General features: G+C 33.3%; 1 protein-coding gene across 2 annotated transcripts in view; it reads right to left on the reverse strand.

The window, feature by feature from the left end:
* The window catches only part of LOC103716598 (uncharacterized), a 281,358-nt gene that overhangs the window by 141,755 nt on the left and 118,497 nt on the right, over nucleotides 1–21,106 (reverse strand). The window contains exon 1 of one of the 2 annotated variants that reach the window (XM_089923827.1): nucleotides 2,036–2,164. The exons of the other annotated variant lie outside the window; for it this stretch is intronic. Coding sequence (XP_089779953.1) covers nucleotides 2,036–2,110 — 75 coding nt within the window. The 5' untranslated portion in view covers nucleotides 2,111–2,164. Of the gene's footprint in view, nucleotides 1–2,035; nucleotides 2,165–21,106 lie in introns of those variants that run through there. 2 annotated transcript variants of the gene reach the window in all.

Raw genomic sequence — 21,106 nt, forward strand, 5'->3', positions numbered from 1 at the left:
GATGGAGGTTATTTTGGGCGTTTTCGCTTCTTGTTTTTGGGGGCTTGGATTAGGGATTGGAGTACCAAGGGTTCTTCGAAGGTGAGGTACATCGGGGGGCTGGTGGGGTCTTTTCTCGCTGATAGCTATCGTCCTAACACACACAAGCCAGTAAAAAAGTAATAAAAAATAAAATTAATATTTTAATTTTTTATTTTACTCAAAATTAATTGGCTATCAAAATGATAAGATTTGGTTAGTTACCAAAGAGCACAGAGATAACAATTTTTTCCATTTATAGCGGCTCATAATCACCGCTTTCTTCCCTTATGCCTTTTCTCACAACAGTCAAAAGTATGAAGTCTTCAAATGCCAAATATTGTTAAAAAGCTGAAAATCCCAAAGAGGAAACTGCTCAAACACATGAAGGTTATCCAAATTTATCAGTGGTTAAGTGAAAATCATAATATTAATAGCTAGCACTACTCAAATCAAGAATGAAAGAGAAATTTGAAAAAGAATTCCAACAACATACTTTCCCCAACATTCTCTTAATGATTCCTTTCTTCCATTCTATCTTTTCTCACCAACCAGTCAAAGCTGTCAGTGCTTAATATACCAAAAGTTACTGTCCAAGAACTCAGAATCCTCGACTCAAAACTCCTTAAAGACATCAAGAGTACCCAGATTTTACATCAGTTAAGTCAAATTGTTATTACAAACAGATGATATACCAAAGTAATTAACAAAATAGACAGCTAGAGCAAAAGAACTCCAAGAACAAACTAGCCTCTACCGTCCCTTAACCATCACCTTTCTTGCATTCTTTCTTCGGGTGCCGAGGGGAGGAAAGGAAGAACTCTTAATCCCATGGAAAATCCCCCCAATTTAACGAACCTTGAATCAAGAACTTCCTATCATCTAAAACTACTCGATCGAACAACATAAAACCAAAAAAATAACAGATGATATACCAAAGTAATTAACAAAATAGACAGCTAGAGCAAAAGAACTCGAAGAACAAACTTGCCTCTACCCGTCCCGTAACCATCACCTTTCTTGCATTCTTTTTTCTTACTGCCAACCCATCAATGCTTCAAATATGAAGACCTTATACTCCAAAACCATTATTAAAGAACTCAAAATTTCAGGCAGGGGGTGGGGTGGGGGGGAAGGAAAAACTGTTAATCCCATGGAAAATCCCCCCAATTTAACGAACCTTGAATCAAGAACTTCCAATCATCTAAAACTACTCGATCGAACAACATAAAACCAAAAAAATAACAGATGATATACCAAAGTAATTAACAAAATAGACAGCTAGAGCAAAAGAACTCGAAGAACAAACTTGCCTCTACCCGTCCCCTAACCATCACCTTTCTTGCATTCTTTTTTCTTACTGCCAACCCATCAATGCTTCAAATATGAAGACCTTATACTCCAAAACCATTATTAAAGAACTCAAAATTTCAGGCAGGGGGGTGGGGTGGGGGGGAAAGGAAAAACTGTTAATCCCATGGAAAATCCCCCCAATTTAACGAACCTTGAATCAAGAACTTCCAATCATCTAAAACTACACGATCGAACAACATAAAACCAAAAAAATAACAGATGATATACCAAAGTAATTAACAAAATAGACAGCTAGAGCAAAAGAACTCGAAGAACAAACTTGCCTCTACCGTCCCTTAACGATCACCTTTCTTGCATTCTTTTTTCTTACTGCCAACCCATCAATGCTTCAAATATGAAGACCTTATACTCCAAAACCATTATTAAAGAACTCAAAATTTCAGGCAGGGGGGTGGGGTGGGGGGGAAGGAAAAACTGCTAATCCCATGGAAAATCCCCCCAATTTAACGAACCCTGAATCAAGAACTTCCTATCATCTAAAACTACTCGATCTAACAACATAAAACCAAAAAAAATAAAACCCTAGCCCAAGAATTCCAAGAATTTCCACTCGAAGAACAAAAAAGAAATCAAACTACGTAGCAGAGATTCCCAGGAGAGAGCGAGGAGAGAGATCAGAAAACCCTAGTTCGTTCTTCACCACCTGGAGGAAAGAAGAGATCGCCAGGAGAAATCCCAACCGCCGGAGAACAAAAGTTCCGCCCGCCGAGAGCTCCATCGCCGGAAGAGAGAGAGAGAGAGAGAGGTGGGGAAGAGGGAGGTGAAAGAAAACTGCTGAGCCGAGTGAGGGAAGCCGTTATTTAAAGGGCAGCCCACGGTGACGTCACCTGACGAGATAACCGGGATTTAAATCGGTCGCCATAGGACCAAACTGCCCTTACAGGACCCCTCAAGGGAATGCCGGCGATGTGAGGGCATTTTGGGCATTTTAGGAAATTCAATCTCATTGACGAACGGGTCGACGTCGGCATGTTGGTCATGAATCCCGTCACTGTCCGGTGAGTTACACCCTTCAAAATGCCCCCTGCACTTTCTCAGGGTGGACGGTACAATTAATTTGGAATTTCGAAAGTGCTCGCCATGCGTCTATCAGTAGGTTGACCGATGTATTTCCGGTGTTGTCACGTGCTCTTATGCGTGTGGACTATTTGAGTGAAAAAGACACGGGGTGGATGGTCGTGAATTTGTCACGTATTTTTCATTTATCGATGCTTTATGTTTAAGGTTATTATCGTGATGCAATAAGTATAGCACTCCATGGAGCGACATGCAACAGCATAAGATGGGAGCCGGAGTTTATCTTTTCAACTCTAAAACTCAAAATATTATGAAGGAGTTTGTATTGGAGTTTTAATTAAAAAAATATTTTTTTATCCTTCAATTTTTAGTTGTTTTAAATACTTTAGAATATTTTTTTTAGCAAAATTTCTATTGTAGATTTAATAGCAAAATTTCTATTGTAGATTGAGAAAATAATTTTAATTATGGCCGAGCTGAAACAATTATTATTAAAACTGAACCCATTAATCCCCATCTCTAAACTCCCTATAACTGTCTCCATATAAAAACTATTAACATTATTACTAGAATTATTAAGATCGACCCTACACAAAATGCATGGTACAATTTTACGAAATATAATATAACTATATAATATATGATAACAAATACAAGGTTTCAGTAGTCAAAATTTTGTTGCAAATTAAGTAGTAAATCTTAATGATAGTGTAGTACATTAATACCAGCATTATTAATATATGCTGCATTTAAACAATGAACTTTAATGACAACCCAGTACATCAATATCAACATCATCAATACTAGCATCTAGTGGTAAATAGTGAACTTTGCATGAGCTATACCTCGATTTTTGATATAAATATATATATATATATATATATATATATATATATATATATATATATACTTGCTAGTTATAACCATGTGATGTGTGAAGTTTGTTCTTTTTTTTCTTTTTTAACAATTTTTATAATAAAATATGTAATCAATTATAACAAATAAAAGGCTTCAATAACTAAATTTCTGTTGGCAATCAACTTTAATAATGGCCAAGCAGAAACTCTCCTTCATTAACATTGACATATATACTAGTTATAATCGAGATGTGGACGTGAACCGCCATCATTGACCTATAAGGCAACAGAAAAGAGTTAGAAAACTCACTGGATTGGCTCCAGTCGAGTCCTCCGATGCTTGAGTCAGAGAGGGTTTATTGGTAAAAAGCAAAAAAAAATAAAAAAAAAGATAATAATGTCTATATTAGAGAGTAGTGGAGCATTCACCTTCTATAGATGACATTTTAGATTTTGTTATAGCCGGAATCCTACATCTTCAATGAATTGTATCCCATCAAACTCAAGATCGTACATAACAAACTACTGATATGGCATAATAACCCAAGAATGAGCCAAAGCTACTTAACACATGATGAACTTGCTGAAGCCACATGTGCACCTAGGTGAATGAACCAGGTTGCCTCTTCCGCAAAATAGTTCTGCTTGGAGAATTTCTAAGAATGTCTAGGTTGACATATGAATGATGAGCTGACGAATCAGATCACGGCACATTACATTGGTCATTTATTGCCATAATAACTTATAATAAATAGAAGCCTTCAATGGTCAAATTTTTATTACATATTAAGTAATGAGCTTTAATTTAATCATTATCGAGCATATTAATACTAGCATCTATATATTGAATGGAGAAAGCTGTACAAGCTCAGTCTCCATGATATATATATATATATATATATATATATATATATATGCACACACACACTAGCATATAAGAACGTTGCGGGGTACAATTCTTTTCTCCATTCACAAAGGAGAAAAAGAATTAAAAAGAAGAGAAAAGTTGAACAAGCACATAATTGATTGTCTACATACTTCCATGATAATTTATATTTAGTTTATTATCATTATAATGATGGGTGCAACTCATGTTAAAGTTCATAATTTGTTCAATAAACTACTTAACACTAACTCAAGCAGACTCGAAAAGGAGCTTGACTGATAAACTTCAACCTAATGCGGGGCTTCCATTGTTATAAAACTATCATCCATATGCTTACTTCCATGATTCTGTAGCCTTCACACTTGTCATTTGCAATTATTTCTCAAAAATGTCCTATCATACTATGCAATACCAAGTTTGTTGCATGATACATAACAAGTGAAATAGATGGTGATGTGGTGAAAATTAAGCCTGATGATGTGGCATAACCAAATTGGTCCAACTCACAGCTAATAGCATCTCAGATGTACTATAAATGCTCTAAAGCAATTAGATCGAGACCATCCTTGATGACCTAAGAGTAGAAACGAGCAAACAAAAAACAACCAAACTCTAAGGTCATGCGCTATCTAACATAAAATCCTGAATCTTAGACAAACAGATACTCAACTCGGTGTCCATCCCAAACCAACTTGAGCCCTCTCACCTAGAGTGATGGATCCCTACTTTATGTAGAAACATACACCCTCAATCATGCCCGTGATTGAATTTATTTTGATAGCTCTAAGTGGTTAGGCCAAATCTTTTGAGGGCTACAGCGCAATCCTAGATAGCTACACCACAATTTCAAGCTGTTAAGATACAATTCATAGAAAATTTGGGATCCTGCAGCTATAAATAAGCCATGAGCCCCTGCGAATAAGATAAGGCCATCATTACGATATTATTCTAATTCCCAAAACTCCACTAAGCTCCTCGTTCATATTGCTTCCTTCTTTTTCCTCATCTCCTAACATAGAAAATTCTTTCTAATTTAAGCATCGGAGGGCCCAGCCAAAGTCAATCCAACAAGTCCTTTGCCCTTTTGCTGTCTTGCAATTTGATGAAGATTGACAAAAGCATTCTATATCGTCAACTCAAGGATCGACAGCAACATATTGGCGTCGCCTATGGAAATGACGGAGGAAAGCCATGAAGCTCAGAAGAAGTAACCATCAAGGAATTACTCAACCAGAGTCTAATAGCTCTTTGCACAACTCCTAAGGATCTTAGCCCCTTCAGCCAACCATAGGAGCTATCAACGTCAAGCAGTTCAACCAGCTCATCTGGCAAGTGCAGACATTGAAAGAGGCAATATAAAAACTACAACAGTAGGCTAGTAATCCTCCTATTAGCTAGCTAAACTATCAAGACGACTCGGCACAAAGTAGTAGCCACCTTCATCCCGAGAGTCCGAAGAGGGGTCGGAGGTGTGGTCGCTCCAGTTTTTCCTCCAAAATGAGTTTTGGTTCTAACAACTCTTCTCCACATCAGCCAAAAAAGTCTCTAGGTGGGAGGCTAATCTCAATAGCAACATCATGGGGATGCACAATGAGATGAAGGCTCTACAAGGGTGGAAGGATGAAATAAGAAACGACTTAGAGATGATGAGTGAGCCTTCTTTCACTAAAGAGATCAACCTCTACTAAGGAAGTTCAAGATACTACAATTCGAGCATTATGATGGTATTGCAGATCTCATGGACCATCTTGAGAGTTTTAAAGCTCTTATGCTACTGCAAGGAGCAACCGACGCCATGATATACCTTTCGGCCACTCTTAAGAAGATAGCTCTGGTCTAGTATTTAAGTGCCTCACCATGCTCAATTGGCTCCTTCGACCTGCTTAGCTACTCATTTGCCAATCACTTCATCAACAACAAGAGGCGGAGGAAAACCCAGACTAGCTTGTTCACCATTAAATAGAGAGAAAATGAGTCACTTCGAAGATATATCAATTAGTTCAATAGCGAGTCATTGGAAGTATGCGAGCTGGATCACTCCGTCATAGTAACTATAGTGATGAGTAGGCTGAAGAGTTCATACTTCAGTTTCTAGCTGGAGAAGAGGCCTCTCAACAACTTAGCCTAGTTTCAATCTTGAGCAGATAAGTACATCCATGCTAAGGAAGCTATAGCTGCTTAGAAAGAGGAGACAAGAAAATATGGTAAGAAGTACAAAAGCCACTAAGAGAAAGACAAGCAAAGGAGAAAGCATAGCCGAGAGGAGAGAAGTGCCATACTCAGAGTCCATCTCGGAGGTTCCGAAAGTATGCTCCTCTCAATGCTCCAAGAACTTAGATTTTGATAGAGATCCGAGACTAAGGGTATCCGCCTTGGCCTCGAAGGATGAAGATCCCAAATAATAAAAGGAAACCATGCAGATATTGATAGTTCCACCAAGACCACAATTTGTCGATGTAGAACACCTTCATCTATCTCTATCGATCTACAAGACAACATATGGCTTTATAAAATAAATAGACCTTGAAGCCTGAATGGGAATCTCTGTATAGCTATCTAAAAGATAGTAGCATTCTTTTCTTTTTGATCTACCTTCTTCTAATAATCTATATAATTAGATTCATCTAATATTGGTCTGCCTTTATATGGGAAGTAATTTAGCCTAAAAGTAAGGGTACATATTTATACAATTATATGACACAAAAAGAATGCATCCAGCCATCCACATATATATAGTTGGATATCTTAGACGTTAACTTTTATCATTGTTGTGAATATTGCTTATAAGATGAATGAACTCCATTTATAACAAAAAAAAGATAATAATTCCACCTAGTTTGGTTCTTTTTATGGAAAAATAATTTTAGAAAAAGGAAAAATAGTAAATCCAATCAAATCTCACCACTCTTCCAAACTAAGGAGATTCTTAAACTTTGTAAAGAATTTTCTTTGAATGAAATGTTGATGATATCATTTTTTTAAAAAAATAATCAGTGACACTCTCATTATGAACCTTAGAAAAAATAATGATAGAAATATATGTATTTTGATGGCAGCTAGTGTGGTTTGTAAAATTATTGAGGTTAGGTACTGATGACTTGAATTTCTATCCCATCTTTGTATAGATTCTCTTCGGTATTTCCTCTTCCCAGTTCTAGAGAAGAGAACACTTGTTATAAGGAGTATATTTTTACCATTTAGAAAAGTTTGAAAGTATATTGATTAACATACAAAAATAATAAAAAACTTTCAATTAAATAAGGGGAGAATCATTTCCGTAGACGCTTTCTTTCACATATAAGGCACATGCCAAGTCTAGTTGAGTTTATTGCATTGAAACTCACTTCAATAATAAAATATTGAAACAAAATAATACATACGAATCCAACATTTTTTAAGCTTGTCTAAATGGTATCAATAGAAGAAACAAAAAATATTTAATTAGACCATTAAAAAATTGCATCCTATATTTGACCAATCAAATATTTGAATTAGTCATCTAGATCCAAGTTCTAATTTCAAGTAATTGTTATCTACTAGTGTAATATAAAATATTGCGATACCTACACATATTTTTTCTCTCTTTCTTGATACCTACCATGGCTAGTGGATTTCAAAGTTCTATAATAGATAGCTTCAATAGCCAAATTTTCCTTGCATATTAAGTAGTCAAATTTAATGATGGCCAAGCAAAAGCTTCTATAATTAATATCAACGTTCACATGATGAGTGGTGAACTCTGAAGGAGAACCACCATATAGAAATTCTAATCATTGACTATATATATATATTTCTAATTATTCTTGAAACGTAATATAATAATATAATAAATTATATTAAATAGAAGGCTTTAATAACCAAATTTTTATTAGACATTAAGCAATAAACTTTAATAAGCCGAGCATAATAATACCAATACTATTAGTGTTTGTTGCACATTAAGCAATGAATTCTAATAATGGTCGAGAGTAGTAATATTGATGACATTAATATTTGTTGCATATAAAATAATTAATTTTAATCATGGACAAGTATATTAATACTAGCATCATTAATATTGATTTCCACATGGAAAATGGAGAATTTTATGCAAGTTGAGCATCCATTTTATGTTTATACTGGCTTATAACTCATGCAATGCATGAAATATAATTTTTCTCCTTTTATTAACTAGTTTATATTATATAATATACTTGATGTAAGACATGCTTACACTTGATATATTTAATTAAAGAATGCTAGAAAATGTAATTATTTTAGATGCAGTTTCCATATTTTCAAAGAAAAAAATGGTTAGATCCGTTCCTATAAAATTGGTTTATATTTTTGAAGTTCTAATAAGAATAGGAAAAAAATCACATGTAAATAAGAGATACAACATTACTTCAGATTGTTTCCCTTTAGGATTTCTATCAAGTTTTTTTCTAATACCTGTTGTAACTTATACTATTTGAGTGAATCTTAAATTAAACAAATATTTGCTCCTCCCTAGTTTTACTTAATTAAATTTAAAAACTTCCTACTTCAAACTATGTGTATATGAGTTTTTACCTTCGGACTCTTGTTTTTATTTTTTCCTCACCTCTATACTGAAGACTAAAGTAAGATATCACTTTTATTAAGATATGTTGTTTGATTTGTGTAGTGATTTATCTTTAAATTTAGAAAGTATCACCCACCTTATGCTGCTCTTTAACTTATTTGTTCACCATTTTATGTGTGACCCTTTCTCCTCTCTCTTGAGTTATTCCTTTGATTTCATTTTTGTTTATAGCAACTATATTGTTCTATTATTTGATTTGGTACATGGATATTACTGCTAGTTTTGCCTTGTTAAGATATATATTCTGGTTTCAAAATTGTAATAGGTACTTTAGCTATTTTTCAATAATATCATGTTTCTATCGGATGAATCATCCAATGGATATATAGATGAGACCTACAGTGAATAATTATAAGTGTATAGAATTTTAGGTGTTTTGAATACTTTTAAGGAAAATTTATATATAATATATAGTAATAATAATAAATAAATGACTAACATAATATGAATCAATAATATTATATCTAATACTATTAGAATGATAATTTTTATATTTGTTTTACTTATATTATATATTACCAAATTTACCTAATTGTCCAAATATAATTGATATATGATTTATAATTTAATACATAATAAATGATATTTTCTATTAACAATTATCATATATACGTTATAATATTAGAATATTATACTAAATAAGAATTAAATTAATATTTTACTAATGAATTATATTAAAATTTTATACTTCAATGTATTAAAATATCTATTGTAATATAGAAGTACATAATGTATTATATAAGTTCAACTAAAGCATGCCAAAAAATAAAACTGTTGTAGATGCTTTACATGGGCTGAGAATTAAATTGTCATCACCCTACATGGTATTTGACTTTCACGAGTAGAACTTGTTCTACGAGGTAGTCTAAGTGCTTACTTCCCATATATTTGAGAGGTCTGACTTTACTTCAACCAAACATTTTCCTAAGCTCTAGAGATTCCACTCTTAGAATTGGCAACCATGACAAACTAATTTTTTGTTCATTTTTGAAAGTCGTTGAATGTTTGCTTTGATGTAGAATGCCACAAAAAATGGTTAGAAGGATAAAACTTTTTTACATTAATGATTCTGGACAACAATAATTTTCTTTGAACGCAAGAACATAGTATATATTAACTGTTTTTGAGAAATGGTGAGAAGGATATACTTCATGCCATTAATAATTTGCTTTGATAGGAGAATGTACACTTAACCATTTGTCCTCTTTGATCCTTTGACCAAACTTTAATTATGTGAAATTAAATTTTATTTATCCATATGGTAAATGGAGAGCTCTATGCAAGCACAACCTTCATTTTAGTATATATACTAGCATATAATCTGTGTGATATGCCAAATGCAATTATTTCTTTTTTTAATTATTCTTGGAATACAATATAGTAGAGTAACAAATTACAATAAATACAATAGTTTAATAACAAAAAATTTATGTTATATATCAAGTATTGAATGTGATAATGATGGTCAAATAAAAATTCTTAGCATTAGTACTTGCATTATTAATGTCGGCTTCCGTATGATGAATAGGAAACTTTGCATAAGTACCTCTTCTATCATTAATATTAGCTCTGCCGATGTGTGGTATGTTTTTTCCTTTCAAAATAATAGAATATTAATATTGATTATATGAAAAAATATAATATTTTAAAATAAAAGAACCGTATTAAATAAAAGCCCGACTTATAACTTATAATCTAAGTTTCGTTGAGTATATCACAAAATCTATATTATAATATAGACATGACTATGATAATTTACCAATAATTTCTTTCATATTAGTAAGTTCCTTTTGCTAACAATACTAACACTAATATTATTAATATTGTTGCACATTAAGCTTTGATCTTATTTCATGCTATTTATAATAAACTTTTGATATTAGTATTATGATGAACTATCATTGTACATAATTTTAATAGCATATTAATATCTATCAATATAGTATTATTATAAAATAATAAGATTATAGCAAGGTCATTGTGGTTATGCTTTTATTTTTAAGCATGATCGCGATTGTAAAAATACAAAAAAAATTAATAGAACAATGTAATCTAATGACCTTTGCGGGACATGGATGAGGATAAATGAATTTTTTTCATCAATACGAGCATACATTAAGCAAATATAGTTTGTTCCAATTGAAAGGGAAGGAGAGAGAGTTCCCCCTAATTGAAATCATAACAACTGAGTTACTATCAAATCTAAAATAGATCCATTCATCTTTGAACAATACAAAATAACAAGTTTTGTGATAGCATGCATGATTGCTTTCCAAATTACAATTAAAACTAGAAAATATTATGAATGGGTAGCTTCAATAACTAAACATGTAGGCAATGTAGTTTGTTGGAATCAGCGGACACCCCATCTAGTAATGAGACATTAAAGAAATATCCTTAATTTTAGCATTGTTTTGTCTTGCTTATTATGATTGTAAGAATAAATTTGGGGCAAAAAATGGAGGAATAAAGCTTGTAAGTTCTAAAAAATATTATGAGACTATCTTGATCAAATAATATTTTTAAGTAAATTAAGTATCCAAGGCCTTGTGTAACAACCTAGTACCTCACCCAAAATAACTAACTGAAAGATATTATTTGGGTTCCTTAATTTTATATAAGTATCTAAGATCTACCTAGCGAATAATCAATATGGGACTAAATACGCTAGCATGAGTCCTCACATACTCCTCCCATTTAAACCCTGACGTCTTCATCAGGCTAAGGGTTAAAATCCATTCAAATCTAATCACAAATACCATGATCGGCCCGTAGTCAACCCTATTGAATTCGTACTGTGTCTCTTAGTCTACATAGGTTATAGGCCAGGTTCACTCTGATACCATTTGTAACAATTCAGGAGTTCACCCAAAATAGCTAGCCAAAATATATTATTTATGTTCCTTAATCCTATATAAGTATCTAAAATCTACCCAGTGAATAACTGATGTGGGACTAAGCACACGCCCGCATGAGACCTCACACCTTGTTAGTTTTCCCATAACTTTAAGAAGATTATTTGACTAAACAAATAAGCTCAAGTAAATATTATTCTTTAAGTGAATAAATCTATTCGTCCCCTCCCTTTTGGATGGTTTGAATTCGGGTAAAGAGGAATATGGATCCCAAAACAAGGTCTTTCTTAACTTTTCTAAAATGTGAAAAATGCTAATCTTTATTGCTGCTTTGTGTGGATCAGAAAAAATTCTTGAATAAATAGAACTAAGAAAGTGGACTTCATACAAATTTACGTTTTGTGAAGGTCTACCCTTACTTTTAACCTATTTTACAACGGCACCAAAAAAATATTTTTGATTAGAGTAAAGTTAAGGATGTGGATTTTATTTAGGTGTATATGATTTTGTTTCCAAACCAAACTGGTCTTAGATTGGTATTTGGTGTGATCCAGATGGAGGCCAGAAGTACTTGGCTGCTTGCTTAGGGGGGGTGGATCTAATTGACAGTTACCAACTCCACCTACCCTTTTCCCACATTCTTCCTTCCTCTTGGTTGAGGGTCTTCCCCTACATCTACTTTCCTTTCAACTAAAAACAGGCTACAATTAAGCTTCAAAGGATCATTCCAGAGATGCCCTGTATTGCTGGTCCTGATCTTTGGGCTCATGTTAAGTTCAATTCCAAAACTAGCCCTTGGAAAATATATCTAGTAATCCCCAAGTGTCCCTATCAAATGGTAGAAAGCCACCTCTCTAAAATTCCACTCTCCCATCTGTCCTTAGTTGAACCAACTCATATTTCCCAAATTAGTCATCCAAACTTAGAATTTAGAATCATAATAGAATACAATAATTCATGTGCATCTCGTGACCCATAAGTTGTGCAAGCAATCTCCATACTTTCCATCATAATTTCCTTTACCGGCTTGAACACTTTCCCTCCTTGCGAATTACGCACAAAAAGAAAAAGTATTTAAATGTTGATTTTAGATTTTTTTCAAACATTACAAATTTAGGACAAGTTATTGCGTGCACGACTCCGCTGGTACATGCTACCCATCACTACATGCTCATATGTGAGCTCCATTTATCGCATGCTCGTCTCAATAATTGGCCCATAGAAATACACCACGGTGATTGGCGGCGTGCACCAGCATAGCTATGTACACTCTAGTGCATACAGTGCATATAATAATATTTTTTAAAATTAGAAATGTAATGTCAATTGTCCATTAGTCTAATCATGCGATAGATGATTACGAATTTGAAATGCCATATATACAATCCAATATATATTGTTTAGATTGTTGTCTATCATGTACTAAGATTCTAGAATAGAGTTATGTAAAAATATTTTTAAATATTTATACCGTTCTATTTAAGAAAATCTATTTTTCCTGTGAATTAGATAATTAAATAAATTTTAATAAAAAAATATTTTTTTTTAACGAAACCAGTTTGAACGCTGTCATGTTAGTGTGAGAGCTGGTGTGAACTCTTTTACATCAAAAGTGGGCAATGGGAGCAATGAGTGATCCACTTGGAAAGGGTGGGACTGGGGAGCACGCTTTAGGTGGGGCCCGTGGGTTAAAAAACATCCCACCCGCGGCCGAGCATGATTGCAGGCCCACTAGCTGAGATTATGCGTGTCGCGCCACGCCGCTCGGGTCGTCGGCGCAATCCAGAATTGTATCATTTATAATAATAATAATAATAATAATAATGAAAATTTATGATTCGGACTTGTTGATATGGTCTGCAAACTTTTTCCGTTTAACATAGATTGGAATTCCACATAAATATGTTTTAATTATAAACATATCAACTTATCTAAATCTATTTGTTTATTAAATGAGTTAGATTCAAGTTAGATATGTGATTCATTTAACATATTTTAATTCATTTAATTATTAGATCGGATCATAACTTAGACTTATTTAACCTATTTTAAAATATTTAATCTTGTTAAAAATCTACTTAACTTGTTTTTTCCTATTTAATCCGATCTACTTAACTTGTTTAACCTATTTAAATTTATTTAATTTATTAAAATTTTATTTAATCTGTTTAAACTATTTAATCTAATTTGACTTATTTAATAAACATGGGTTGGGTCAGATTGCTTGTTTAATAAATAAATAAAGTTAAGATTTAAATTTTTGATCTATTTAATAACAAGCCAAATTCAAGTTGATAAATTTTTGATCCAATTCGTATTCGACTCAATCTGATTTGATTGCCACCCATAAGAGAAACCAATGAAATATAAAATCGTATTCATAGAGTAGCAATCCAATCAAGCCCGCTCTATTAGACCTAATTTTAGGATTAAAATCCAATATCAAGCATGGCACTACTTTCAACTTGATCATCTTGATAAGCCTAATTTTGTTTTATAATTTTGTTTTCCCCACTTCCATCTAGGATTTAGAGTTGTTGACTAGGCTTTAATTCATAGTTTAGCATGATCATCATCGAGCTTAGCTTGACCAAGCCTAGGTCTGATCAAGAACTGCTTCCAATTAATTTTGAGCAAAGTCAAGTTTAAAACAAGCTCAACAGCCTCAGCTTACCATTGGATTAAATCTTCTTTTGTCTAGTTTGGACATGAGCGTAGACAAGTTTCTTTTGAGCAACTTCATGCCCATAAGTTCAGTACAGTCCAAATCAAGATTTACTAAAGTGCAAGTTAAATTTAATTTAAACTCCACTAGTTTAAAATTTAATACCATATTTAGACAAATGAAATTTGTGATTCACTAAACCATTAAATTATCAAATTGCATACCATCTAGTCCATCACATCATGGAATATAGTAATATAAGGAATCTATCAAATTATTTAAATAAGGTGCTATAATGGTTTTAACATTGCGATCGAATCTAATGATAGAATGTGCATATAAATTATAAACACACCATATTAAATTATTTCTTTAATATTTCAAATATATATTTTTGAGCCTTATCAATTCCAACCAAGTTGAGCTGGGGTTTACTAAAGTCCTAGCTTGTAATTAATATCAACCCTAAAATCCAGATCTTATTTTGGTGTGATATCTCACTATTAGCAACTAGTTCAAGCCCATTCACTTATGAAATATGCGAATCTCGATTAACTTTAAAGTTTGCCAATAAGTTAGTTTGCAAACACACAGTACATCAAAGTGTAATTCCAAAATAACTCATTTAAGTGGTTCTTAGCCCAAGCTGTATCTAAAGTCTCGACGAACCGAGCATGAAGAGCAGGCTTTTAAAAAAAATTAGGATAGGATTTGCTGTGATTCAAGAAGAGTTGTTTGAGCGACTCACGAACCAAATCCAAATCCTAAAGTTTTTTTCTTTCAAAAATATTTTAGTAACTAAGAAATGTAACTCAAAAATCACTCATCTACCTTCTTGTATTTCTAGCGTGCTCTTTGTATTTGCATTGTGAATTATATAATTGGTGGAAACTTTTCTGAGTTATCATAATATGTTTCTTTTTTGTTCGAGCCCTAAACCAATGTCTTATCCCTAAAACATAATTTAATGACTAGAATTACATGGGGAGCAAAATTTTCATTAAAAACTAAGCAGCCAGCAATAGCTTTAAGGAGCGGTTAAAATAGTCTAACTATCACGAAAAGATAGCGTATCAAAGTCCCTATCATTAATGTGAACTGAACTCAATAAAGAGGCCAGCTTTCTATTTTTTTAATAGAAGAACGGACGGCAGCTTTCCAGAGGCAACGATTCCATTAGGTGTGAAAAGGAATGATGAGTCGAGAAACAAGGGGCCTTTATGTCCTGGACTCATGATCCTTGCTCTAATTTTTATAGTCCAAAGAAAGCGGGATCCATGCACCTATCCCGTGAGTTTACCTCCTGTACTCGGACGGTGGAACTAGTAAGGTGTGGAGGACTTGATGATACCTCGAAAGCAACCTTCGCGTTTCCATTTGAAAAGGAAACGCCTGCTGGTCGGAGGGAGGCGGGAAGGTTTTTGGCAATAAAGATCCCGTACAGGTTTAGACCGGCGACGTCGGAAAGTTAAGAACCACAGACGTTTGGTAACCCCAACAGGATCACCACGGTAGTCTAAGATCCCCATGATCCAAATGCTGGAATGATTTGATCCCAATGATTTAAGATCAATGTATTTCGTAAGCCATGGTTCAGTGATTAAAAATCTCCAAATATCCATGAGTAACTTATTTGGTATAGTACAGAGATCCAAGATCACCGACCACATAATACCATAAATACCCCTAATATATGTTAGATGAATTTTTTATATGTTTTTAATTCTCATTAATCAAAAATGAGAGTCAATATGCTAATTCCTATAATAGCTCCATAATTTTGTCACATATTCTACTTTTAGTAGCCCTTATCATATATTTATTAATCATATAAAATATATTATAATAAAATATTAATATATTTATCAATATATTAATATATTTATCAATATATTAATTATTAATATATCCTATAAAAATATATTTATTACTCCTATAAATTATTAATCTTATAAAAATATGTTATTTTTCATTATAGAATTAATATTTTTATTTATACTTATAATAAATTTTTTAATACTAATAATTATTTTGATTAGAAAAATAAGGTAAATAGGAGTAATATATTAAATATTTTCATTATATAAATATCAAATATAATAATATATTTCTACTATAATTTAAAATTATCCTTCAATAATAATAGGATAATAATATGATTAGTCATATATAATAATATAATATATATATATATCATTAATATAATATATATATCAACGTAATATTATATATATATATATATATATATATATATATATATATATATATAATATAGACATAATATATTGATGGTATATTGATATATCAATTTTTCTGCTAAATTGAGGGGTATTTTTATCTTTAACTTTCAACCCAGGATCATTGCCATGGGGTGATTTTGGATTTCCGACCTCAAAGACGGGTATCCCATCACCGAGTTGGGCGGTGATTTGAGGAGTGAAGGTGATTTAGGATCACCGCCATGTAGGATCACCGTGATGCAACCAAATGCGGTGATCTCATCACCTCCACTCATATCATCCTTGATCCTGGGACGATCACCCCATACCAAACGACCCCACAGTGTGTAATTAATGGGTTGCAGGTGACGGCCGGACTCAGGTTTGGAGGGTATGTTGGGCCTAGGGTGGGCATTCAATTTTCGGCCACCCCATAATATATACTCTATTGTAATGGAGTATACAGTTTGTACGTATGTGTGTATGTCACATACACACACATAAGTGTATGCATGCATGCATGCAGGAAGATCTAGATGAATCTCTATTCACATTTTATTAGATTTATATTAAACAGTGAAAGTCCTACCTCAATAATCTAAATTATTGGATGTAATCTATTTTCTACTCCCTTTAGGACAATCATGGGCCAATCAAGTAGATTAGGCCCAGGCCTTTCACTCATTTAACGTAACCAGCTGCTCAACTTATTTAACTGAATTGCTAGGTTCTCCAAAAGATTAGTATTTAAATGACATTTATGAGTAGTATTTTTTTTTAAAGTACAACATTAGGCTCGATGTATTCCACAAGTTAATAAAACCATCAACTACTTGAGGGTCTCTTTATTGTTCTGTAGTAACTAGAGTCCATATGCTTGCTAACTACTACTCTTATTTCATTGAGAAAGATTACACTAGGCTAATAAACTTCATTCTCCCTTTGCTACCAAGCTAATAAATTTCATTAAGTAATTGAAAAGGTTAAAAAAGAACGAAAGAAAAAAATGAGAGGATGAAAACAAAAGAAAAAGTGATTGGATGTGTTCTCTAAACAAGGTTGAAAAGATAATTGTAGATGGGAAAGGTGAACTCTTGTCTAGATGGGGAAGATTGACTTTGATAAGTAACATTTTAGCTATTGTTATATTGTATTATGCCATAGCTGTTGTTATAACACAATGTTGCACTACCAAGATGAGCTTGAAAGTTCAAAAGCAACTTTGATTCCAGACAGATATTTTCTTGATACCCACATTCCAATCCTTGTCAGCTTGTAATAACAAATCTTCTTGATAACAACATAGCTGTTATTGTAACACATTCTTTGTTTTTGAGTTATATTTTTATAAACTACCAAAAGAGTTATCTTTTCATTAAAAAAATAAGAGATAATATATTATATTAATTAAAGATTAATATTATTCACCTTAGACTTTAATTGTTTTTAAGATCTTGCCATGTTTACTGAAGTAAGGATCTTATTGTTGTAGCTTAACCATAGGAAAACTTTCACCTTATGAGGGATGGGAAATTTTCACTAGATTAAAGAGACAAGGGATAGATTCCTCCCTCCATGAGGATAAAGTAGCAATGATTAATGCAAAAGGCTTTGTTCAGACTCCATTTTCAAACCGTTTTGTCTTAAGTATTTGGGGATTCCATATGGTATAATATAGAATCTACAGCCACAAGTTCTATGTTAGCTTGGTGGTTGAGTGGCACTTGAAATATTTTCTGTTCACTTCTTGCATGCATGAGTTAGTAATGGAGACTCTAGGATTCTTTATAGCAGGGAAAAAAAATGGAAATCTGATCCTAAGTGTTTCGCTGCCAAGCCAAGCATCTTTTCAAAATGAAAGTAGTTGATGAGATTAAAGTAGTATTTGGTTAATAGTTACCCTGATATTGATGAAGAAACATTTTCAAAGCTTTGGGGAGAGCAAGAAAAAAAAATACAAAGATACAAGCAGAGGTTCATCATTGTGTATCTAAGCCACCTTTATATCATTCGAGAGATCCTGAGAACTATGAGATGTCAGATCTAGATGGCATGGAGGAGGCTCAGATCTAGCTGTCATATGAGACATTCTAAACTATGGTAGAAGGAGGATGTTTCCAAGCATAGGGCATAGTTTGGGTCCTCACAGTAAGAGGAGGGTTCTGGTTCTGGAACCCTAGGACAGATCCAAGCTGTAGGAGCTAGTAATTGAAAAAAAGTTTCTTGATAAAGGTGACAGTCAGATAGAATCTATATTTGGGACCTTCATCGGCAATATGGAAAAGAAGCCTAGAGATATATCAGTAGGCGCTACCATTAATGACTTAAATCCATGTACCTTTTTTAGCAAAGACCCATAGCAACAAAAGATTGATTCTATGCTTGTTAAAAATATGAAAAAGGACATATAGAGAGCTATTGCTTCACGGTTCCACTTCAACTATTTTCCTGTAAATACTATAAATAACATCTACCACCGTTCTACTATCAGCTCCATCTAGAGAGTTGGCTAGCATGTCATTCCACCTAACAGAATGATATCTGCAGTGAGTTGCTTGATGGTACTAAGATGAGCTAGAGAGAAGAATAGTATCGTACCCTTATGGTGTGATATTGATATGTGATAGTTGGACTAGACCTAGCAACGAAGCATCACCATTTTTTTGACATATTGTGATGAATAATATATTCTTTCATAAGTCAGTTGATGCTTTTAACAAGGTGCACTATTTTTAGTATATTATGAGTTAGATAAAGTAGATAATTAAAAAGATAGGAGAGCAGCATGTCGTATAGGTGGTTATTGATAATGGAGTAGAGAATATTTTGATGATAAGGATGAGTCATATATTTTCTAGACCTCATATGCTATCCACTACATAGGCTTGGCACTAAAGGACATTCATAGGATCCAAAATATGAAGCAGGTGGTAGGGACAACCCATACCATCATAAAATTCATATATAAGCACACATGGGTGTTGATTGTGATAAGAAAGTACATTAGGAGTGAGGTATTGAGGCCAGTAGTCCCTGCTTTGTCACGCACTATATTGCACTCGATGGCTTTATTAAGAAGAAGGTAGGCTTACGTCAAATGTTTGTGAATGTCAAATAATAGGAGTATAGATATATATGTATATATATGCCTGTAGTAGCACAGAAGAAAGTCATGTGGAGAGATTAGTGACAAGCCAGCCATTTTGGAAGTGAGTTAAGAGAGTAGATTAAGGAAATCAAACCACTGCATTGAATGCTCATATGATGATGACTACAAAGTCTGAGATAAGATTGGTGAATCTAAAATATAGTAAGGAGTATACTGACATCATTAAGGAGAGGTAGGATTATTAGATGAGAAGAGCTGCATCCAGCAAATAATCCAAGCACAATCCTTAATACTTATTTGTTCTTGTAAAACGTAATCATGCAATCATTTGTTTTCTAATTAAATCAAGTACATGTTTTGACAACCTACTGCCTCAAATCAAAATTCGAATATAATATCCCAGAAATGGACATGGCGCAATATCATCTAGAAGATGGAGGCTAATGTGGTCATCACTGTCAAATGTTTGGATGAGGTAACTAATTTAATAAGAATTGGGAACAATACTTTGTCAATTAAAGCATATATACAATGTTATATGCCATGTTTGTAACACATACTAAAGCTTTTAGAAAGTGTTCCAATGGCAAATAATCAATTATGGTGCGATTGATTAGATACAGGTGTAGATGGTTTTACAGGTGTAGATTGATTTCATAATAAAGCTTTTACAGGTGTAGATTGATTTCATAATAATCAATTATGGTGCGATTGATTAGATACTTCAGCAAATACTAATCATCCCAAAAGAACATTATAAAGGTATATGAACGCATAACAGAACATGATAGATATCTTATTAATGAAGCCCAATCAATGAAATATAACTAGTGCAACAAATTGAAAATAACCACAACAAAATAATAAAAAAAATACTGCGAGTAAACTCGGATTCCAAGGAGGTAGTAGATGGCAACGATGGTAATAATAATGGATGGAGAAAATGATTGATGGACGAAAAAACGAAGGATGGGCAAAAAATGGTGATAGAACTAATCGGATAATTACCTCTGCGAGTTTGGTCCCTCTAATCCAATGAGATTCTTCAGGCCGCGCTCCACCACGGTATCGAGATGAAGGATGACGGAGTCAAGAAGGTGGCTCCAAAAAGAAATAGGTCAAGAAGCAGGATGAAAGTGGAAGAAAAAGAGTCTCTCAGGGCTTCGCCCACGGTGGCACTCACCTTTCCAGAATTTCTTCTTCTTTCTTTTTTTTGCTGTTGTCTTCTCTTTTTATAGGCCGAGTTATTGTTCTATGAATAGTAATAGGTCGGGTTACGGTTCCGTGAGCAGTAACAGGTCGAGTTACTGTTCATGTGAACAGTGTTTTTTTCTATACTGTTTTCTGCAGATTTTTTGCGTATATTTTTCTCTTTTCTAACTTCCCTTCTTCCATACATGCACAATTCTATTTTCAAGACTATCGTCCATCCTCCGTTCCTAGAGATGAGTGATGACCGTGGGCATTGAAGAAAGGCTAAGGCTCAAGTAATTAAGTATGGTG

This window comes from Phoenix dactylifera, chromosome 6 (assembly GCF_051530095.1).
Source record: "Phoenix dactylifera cultivar Ajwa chromosome 6, Ajwa_hap1_PhDact_Kaust_v1.1, whole genome shotgun sequence".
Lineage (NCBI taxonomy): Eukaryota > Viridiplantae > Streptophyta > Magnoliopsida > Arecales > Arecaceae > Phoenix > Phoenix dactylifera.